The sequence below is a fragment of the Drosophila bipectinata genome, unplaced genomic scaffold, assembly GCF_030179905.1.
Source record: "Drosophila bipectinata strain 14024-0381.07 unplaced genomic scaffold, DbipHiC1v2 scaffold_59, whole genome shotgun sequence".
Classification (NCBI taxonomy): Eukaryota; Metazoa; Arthropoda; class Insecta; order Diptera; family Drosophilidae; genus Drosophila; species Drosophila bipectinata.
The window spans coordinates 107,543-115,791 of NW_027222983.1; the positions used below are offsets into that span (position 1 = coordinate 107,543).

General features: G+C 41.7%; 1 protein-coding gene across 1 annotated transcript; it reads right to left on the reverse strand.

Moving 5' to 3' along the window:
- Positions 1-255: 255 nt before the first annotated feature.
- On the reverse strand, positions 256-2,755 carry LOC122321814 (uncharacterized). Its single transcript, XM_043212783.2, has 2 exons — positions 2,606-2,755; positions 256-2,328 (listed from the first exon to the last, which is right to left on the reverse strand). The coding sequence occupies exon 2, from the start codon at positions 1,957-1,959 to the stop codon at positions 829-831; it is 1,131 nt and encodes a 376-aa protein (XP_043068718.2). The 5' UTR covers positions 1,960-2,328; positions 2,606-2,755; the 3' UTR covers positions 256-828.
- Between the last annotated feature and the right edge of the window lie 5,494 nt (positions 2,756-8,249).

Here is an 8,249-nt window from a genome sequence, read left to right on the forward strand (position 1 = left end):
GTCTCCTATGTAGGCGTTGACCCAAAAAGAGGTAGCGTTCCCCCAATGACATTCAGAAGTCCTTACTTCTGAAAATCAAAATTTTACGTGAAATTTGAATAACTCATTTAGTAGGATACCAAATCAAACTGCAAACCACCTTTGTCTAGTTTTGCTTTTAAATAAATAATAAAATAATTTTATTTGTTTATTCTAAAATGGACAAAACTTTGTCTTTGAATCAAGTTTACCCCATAAAACATAATAAACATAAAATTGGGATATATTCAAAAAAAAATTTACTTGAATTAGCTTTTCTATAATTAGTAGCTTAAAATTAAGTGAAATGAGGGATACAATTCCTAATATAAATAGTTTCGTTATAATAGGACAAGTTGGCTTTTTCTACAGAAAAATTCGGTATTTCTTAGACATTGTGTCAAAAAAATAATAGCTTTTCAACATGATCATTGAGTTTGCCCAAATGTGTCTGGATGAAATGAAGAGTTCTGTCCTCAATTTTTGTTTTTTGAATATTAATTTAAAAGTTGAACTCGTTACGGAATTACTAATGTAATGCAATATTTAATGTTTTCTTAAATCTTTAAGATTCGGTTTGGTTATATATTTTGAGGATGCCCAAAATGCCATCTTTAGATGCCCAGAATGTCCATATCCAACATGTTATCTAGTGGCACCCGCTTCAGGCTGCCTAGGGAGAAATCTCCCGCAGCACTTGTGGCCACTGTCTTTGTTGAATCACTGCGACTCTGTGCAGACCGAGCAGCAGCCTAATTTGCGCCAGGGTACTTGGTGTTGGCCACGATCATGTTGCCTTTCATGGCCGCTTTAGCCGCTGGCCTCTCCCAAACCCGGACTCGAAGGCACAGATGATTCAGTACTAGCCTGGAAAAAGTAGTTGAAAGCGCTGCCCTGGACATTGGTGATCTGTAGAGTCTTTGTCGGAGTCGATGATCCGATGACGGGCGAAAGCTGTTTATTAGTGCCGGACACATTTCCTCCAAGTGGCTTCAGACCCAGGGTGGGAGCTTCGAGGCGACGCTTCAGGATGGTAGCCTCCACCACTGGGCTTAGGTTGGAGATGAGAGAACTGGCATTGTCGGGCATCTGACCACTAGGTGGTACCGGAGGAGTATTGCCCGCTCCGCAAATGGTGTAGCGGCGGGACATACTCAACTTTCCCGGCTGAGCAGTCTTAATGGCCGACACATTGGGCGGCTGGCCGAAGAAGGTGTTCATGCTAGAGTCTTGGTACCTTACAGCCGCCACAACGGAGGTTGCCCGGGGACTGACGACGGAATGCACCACCTTGATGGCCCCAGATGTACCACTCACGGAAGATTCTTTGGGGCGTAACTCCTCCATCGAAGCGCCTTTATATCCATTCGACTTGCCATTCATCTCAAGGATACTGTAAGGCATCTTTTCATGCCCCGGTCCGATCATGATAGGAGTAGTCGTCACCTCTACTGACGAGCCCGGCTTAATAACCCTCTGAACCATTTCACGGGGCATAATCCGCGTTTGTCGCGACACTTCTGGTGCTGCCGGCTTTCCGCCGGCACTGGTTGTGGGTGCGCTTGAAGATGGCCCTCGAGGTGACGGTGGCGTAGAAGTCACCTTGGCCGCACTTACCAGGCTAACCAGCTCCCTAAACAGCTGTAACTCCGGATCCGATACGAGCTCAAAGCCAGACAGAGTGTTAATATCAGAGAAACAAAGCTCTCCGGACTCTGGAAAGTCAGTGGCATCATCAAAGGTCTCTATGAGCGATTGAAACACCTTTTTCTTGAACATCATCTTCTGGCGAGGATTCATCTCCGTCATTTGGGGTTTGATCATCTCGAGGAATTTCTCGTCAGTGTTGAGCTCCTGGCTTTCCGTTGAGAGCGACAATTTTACAGGGGATGCGGAATTTTTCTGCAAAGCGCACCCAAGTGATTCCCGCGAATCGTTCATCGCAATGTTGCCCCTTTTCTTTCCTATAATGAGTAAGTGGCTGTTTGGTTTGATAAAAAATTCAAACTGATTGGCGGGAGATTCGACTGAATAGCCTTCTGATGGCTTCCCCAAGGTTGCAGTCTGCGGTTCTTGGATTACTTCCGGATTGAAACCAAAACAAGTCAACTCTGCCTCAGAGTTTTCCTATTAAGGGAAAGGGGTCTTAATAAGGGGTCCCTGATTTCGCTGTCCCTTTCCAAATCGCGGCCGTCATCAGCCAGATATAGGTGGGGGTCTAGGAATTTCCGTTCCTCCGCCAAAGGATATAACAGGCGCCGCTGACTTAGCTGTTCCGCAGTTGGCGCCACTGCCTCATGCAATAGTAAACTGTAAAAAATATAACAAAAACAGAAAATTAGGCCGTCCAATAAAATCCCGTCCTACGTGAAGGTACAAGTAGAGCCACACCTGCTGTTGAAACCACCCCAACCCCCAGTATACCAAATCCCGGCCTCATTGGTCGGTTTATCATTAAAAATGATCCAGGTAAAGTTTCACTCAAGCGTTTCTGACCTTGAGGGCTTTTTTTTAATGCTTTTTTTAAATGCAAGGTTAGTTGTTTTTTTTTAAGTTTTATTTGTACTTTACATAAAATGATACAAACCTCAATATACAAAAATGGTATTATAGTTTATTTTAGCTTTAACTTTTTTTAAATGATTTTAAAACCAACAAATTGTATTATAGGGTAAAATGTGTTTAAAAAAATATGTCCGTCAAATTAGCGTCGCTCAGTTAGCATCGAAGTGGAACGGTGGAACTGGAACACAGCAACGAACTTTTTGCTTTTCAATTATCTCCGTATTTAGCCACTAAATTTAATCAAATAAACACTAGAATTGTTAAGAACTGAATAAACTATTGTTTTTCTTACTTTGGTTTGGTTTTTGGTTCTACACTCTTAAAATAGGTTTGAATGAATAGCTAGCTTTGGGTTTGAAAAATTGCCCCTTCACATACAAAAATGACCCCAACAAATTGTTTTATGCACGGTAGTGCAGTCGATGTGGGACCTTTTCAAGTATGTATGGACCAAAAATCATACAAATCGTTCCCACAGATTTTGAGAAAATCGAATTACAGTTCCTCATATAAATTGACAAATAAGAGAAGTGCCAACTATTAAGTCCTTCACAGAGATGCGCCAAATTCGACGGTATACCGTTGAAAAGCTTATTTTATTCAGAACATTATAAGACTATTTTTATTTAAATCGCTCCCACAGATTTAATGAAATCAAGTCCCGAAATTTTTAGACCCTGATTCACCAGTACTGGCCATTAACAGCATCACATATTTCTGCGCTGCCTAACACGGCGCCCGCCGTTATGGAATTTGAATGCCCACACTAGCTTTTTTTACAGAGGATGCGCCATTATGCACGGTATACCACTTGAGAGCTATTTTTTAGGCCATTCGAATGGTACCTGTCCCATTAATATCCTGAAATTTTCGGACCCTGGTTCGCCAATACTGGCCATTATCATTGTACGTCCAACATACATACATCTATGGAAACAACGATCGTGGATGCTGCAAAAATGGTAAGTAAATTTATTTTTGACTTTTTTTATTTTTGAATTTTGGACTTTGCTGCGTGATCTTGCTACGAAGGACTTTGATCTTCTAGCATACATAAGTCTCTTAATAGTTGAAAAGTTTTGCCGTTCGTGACCATATGTTGACCAAACGTTTCCTTATACGGGCTCGTGTTTATGTCCAGATGAACTCCAGATCGTAGAGCGCAGTTGATTCAGGCCACTAGGAGGCCTCCGCGAGGATTCGGATGGATCGCCAAACGCCGAGAGCTTTCTCTTCCAGTAACAGGAAGAGAGTTAAAACATACATTAAAATAGACCGCTAATATACATATGTGCATGCATAACTCTCTGCCCGTTTTACCTATTGTTACTTTACTTACTTATATGTATATTTTTTTTTTTTGAACGTTGCTTTTATTTCTTCAATCTTCTCTTTGCGAGACTAACAAGAGGTGTATCAAATCTTATATTTTTAACTTCACTAACAGTCATATTGACTGATACGGAGTTAGACGGCCCTAAAAATCAATTGCTGGGTTGGGAGGTCGTTGCGTCTAAGGCGGGATACGCTAGAAACCCCCGAGCGAAATTTGGGTGCGAAGACAGTTTTTCTTTGTATGACTCTTTTTGCTTATGGATTTCGTCTTTCACTGCCAGGATGCCCAGATTCCGGTGGATGTTTTCGTTGCGAACATACCAAGGTGCCCCTGTGATAGTTCTCAAGATTTCTGATTGTGCGCGCTGTATGATGTCTATGTTGCTGCTGCCCGCGTTCCCCCACAGCTGGGAGCCATACGTCCAGATTGGCTTTAGGACTGAATTGTATAGTAGTAACTTGTAGTCCAGGCACAGTGGCGATCGTGAGTTTATGATCCAGTGGAGGCTGCTGGCTTTCAGTTTTAGGTGCATCTTTTTGTGCATTCGTGCATTCGATGTGCTTACGCCAGGTAAGTCGTCTATCAAGGTGGACTCCAAGGTACGTTACTTCGTTAGCTTGAGGGATTTGCATACCGTTTAGTAAAAGCGGAGGGCATGTTTGTCTGTTAAGAGTAATCGTTATATGTTTACACTTTCGTTCGTTGGTTTTAATGCGCCAGTTGGACAGCCACCTTTCCAATATTATGAGATGATTAGCCAGTTGGGTTGTTGCCTGCGTTTGGCATCTGGAGCGACTAAGGATAGCGGTATCATCGGCGAACGTTGAGGTTGTTAGTTGTGCGCTCGTTGGAATATCCGCAGTATACAAAAGATATAGACACGGGCCGAGTGCGCTTCATTGTGGAACTCCAGCTTCGATGGTGTAGTCGCCCGAAGTAGCTGCATTGCACCTCACTGAGAACACTCTATTGTAGAGATATGATTCCAGTAGCTTGTCGGTGTATGTTAGCAAATGGTTTCATGGTTTCTTCGGAAGCCAAATTGGTGTGCCGGGATAATATTGCAAGCTTCCAGAAGTGGTATTATGCGAGTTAACACGCATTTTTTAAACAATTTAGACAAACAAGAACTAAGGCTTATTGGTCTGTATGATGACGGAATTGCGTGGTCTTTTCCAGGCTTCGGTATCATTATAATGATGGATTTCTTCCACTTTTTTGGGAAATAGCCAAGATAAATGATTCCATTAAATAGTTTGCAGACGACCTCTATAGCGCATTTTGGAAGTTCGATCAGCATCTTTGGGGTCAATAGGTCACCACCGGGAGCCTTTTTTGGTTTAACCCTCTTATGACTTTTCCGATTTCGTTCGGCCGGAATGAAGGTGCGGCTGGCTGAGGGGAGGACTCTGGCTGAATGTCTGGCAGGAGGAATGAATTTGAGGCTGGGTTTGGCTGGAAAAAACTTCGTCGGTCTTCGTCGCTGCGAGCCCAGCATCCCGAAGACTTTCTTATGGGTGGGCCCCCACAGGTTGTACTTTGTGCTTGTTGGCGAGAGATTCTGGATGTACCTCAGCTGTGCATTTTCTTCCTGTTGGTGAAGAGCCTGGTCGAGTGATCGGGTTGCTTCCTTAAGGCCTTGTTTTGAAGCTGGTAATCTGCTGTTTTGCAAATCACGAAGCGTGCGCCTCTTTTCTCGCACGAGCTGTTCGATTTGCTGATTAGATTTGAAGTATTTGTTTCGGTTTACTTCTTTCCCATGAGGAGGAGAGATTTTAGCTGCCGCAACAAGTACTTCTTCCAGGGAGCTCGTGGTGTAGTCGATATCCGATTCCATGTTAAATTCCGGGGCGAGTTCTATGTGTATTTTAGCCAGTTCGTTTTTGGCGTCGTCAGGCTGAAGGGGTTATTTCTGGGCTTTGAAGAAGCGTTAGAAGCACAGGTGAGTGGTCTGATGATAAGTCCGAGACTGCTCTGGCACTTATTAGATTGCGAGGTATGTTTTTTGTCACTGCAAAATCAATAAGGTCTGGGAGCTTTCGTGAGTCTGTTGGCCAGTGTGTGCGACTTCCAGGGAAAACGTAGTCCAGTTTATTTTTCACATTTATAATTGCATTGTACAATTGGCTTCCGTTGGGAGTCACTAGACGTGATCTCCAGTGCGTATATTTGGCATCGTAGTCTCCTGCCGCTATAAATCGTTCCCCAAGTGAATTGTAGAAGTCCATAAATTGTCCTTCCGAGATTGAGAAACGAGGAGGGCAGTAAACGGCAGCGATTGAAAGGATTCCGTTGCTTGACTGAATTTGTATCGATGTTGCCTGCAAGAAGTTTGTTGCAAACCTTTTGTGAAAATGGTGTTTAATGCGTTCTCTGATTAGAACTCCAGTTCCGCCGTGGGCTTTCCCATCTGGATGATCTGTGCGGCAGATTGTATAGCCTCTTATTATACCCTTGCAGAGGGTATTATAATTTTGTCCAAAAGTGTGCAACGCAGTGAAGGAGACATCTCCGACCCTATAAAGTATATATATTCTTGATCAGGATCACCTCCTGAGTTGATATGAGCATGTCCGTCTGTCCGTCTGTCCGTCTGTCCGTCTGTCTGTCTGTCTGTTTCTACGCGAACTAGTCTCTCAGTTTTAAAGCTATCGACTTGAAACTTTGCACACACCCTTCTTTCCTTTGCACGCAGTATATAAGTCGGAACGGCCCGGATCGGCCGACTATATCCTATAGCTGCCATATAACTGATTGATCGGAAATGGTATAACTTCGGTGTTTTTAGAGTTAGAGAGTTCAAATTTGATATGAGAGCTATTTTTGGCAAAATAATATGACATGCCAAATTTCATAAGGATCGGCCGACTATATCCTATAGCTGCCATATAACTGAACGATCGGAAATGACCCAACTTTCGTGTTTTTGAAGATAGAAAGCTGGAACTTAGTACAGATTTAATTCTTGGTCAGTTGATCCAACCTACCAAATTTCATTAGGATCGGCCGACTATATCCCATAGCTGCCATATAACTGAACGATCGGAAATGGTATTTGGTAGAAATATCAACTTTCGTATTTTTGAAGATAGAAGTTTGGGACTTTTTTTAGATTTTGTATTGTAATAAATTGGATTATATATTCCTATTCCCATAAGGATCGGCCAACTATATCCGATGTTTGCGATATATATCCGGTTTTAACTGCAAGGGTATATAAACTTCGGCTCCGCCCGAAGTTAGCTTTCCTTTCTTGTATGAAAGTGGTATTTGCTTGTAAGATGCGTTTCCACCAGTAGCATAACGTCAATATGGTTTTCGGTCAAGAATTGTGACAATTCTTGTTTATGCCGCGATACACCATTGGCGTTCCGCATTGATATTCGTAGCGCCTGCAGAGATTATTTAGACTGTTGTGCTACAAGCAGCTGTATCACCATGTTCTGGTTTTGAACAATCGCTTTAGACCTTTTTTTTAATTAACTCCTGTCAAAATTATTTATTATCTCGCTGCTGAACTACCACCCATTTACAGATTTGAATTCGTACAGCTAAAGAGTTAGCCAAATCCTTTGCGTTCAGACTTCCAACTGCTTCACTCTTACCTCTTTCATGCTCATACACTAAAACCAGCTACAGTAGAATCTATTCTAAATATATAAAGCTTGGCGCTATTCAAACTTTACAAAATAACTGTTCCAGCAATTATATTGCCCAGGAAATATTCTCCAAAATCGAAAATTGTTCTATGCTTCCAAAGGTTGTAGTTCACCACATACCCAGCCATGCAAATATTTGGGAAAACGAAATTGCTCATCGAGCAGCAAAGAACGCTTCTATACACGGCTCCTTCAAATATGTTAGATGGACATTGAGTGATGCGATCAACTATATATTTCATTACATTCAAGATGATTGGGAAAGAGACTATAACGTATTCTCTATGGAACTTTTGGCCTTTCATCACCAAGAAACCTAGGTTTTATAAAACTGATATTTTCGACCGTATAGACACAAGACGATTAAATAGAATCCTTAGCGGACATGCATTCGATAAGTACACTTTATCAAAAATGGAAGTTTTTGATAATGCTATTTGCGACACATGCAATGCAGTGAAAAATATTTCACATCTTATTTTAAATTGTTCAAAATACTCAAGCATTTCCAACACTTTCATTTTCCAATAAATATAATGATATTTATCGCTTCTTTGCAAATGAACCATTCGACAACTACATATCGATATATATACATATACTACATATATAAAAAAAAATTTTCGCTAATGCAAGCGCAATTTTAAGATCTCCTGAAATAAGATTTCATA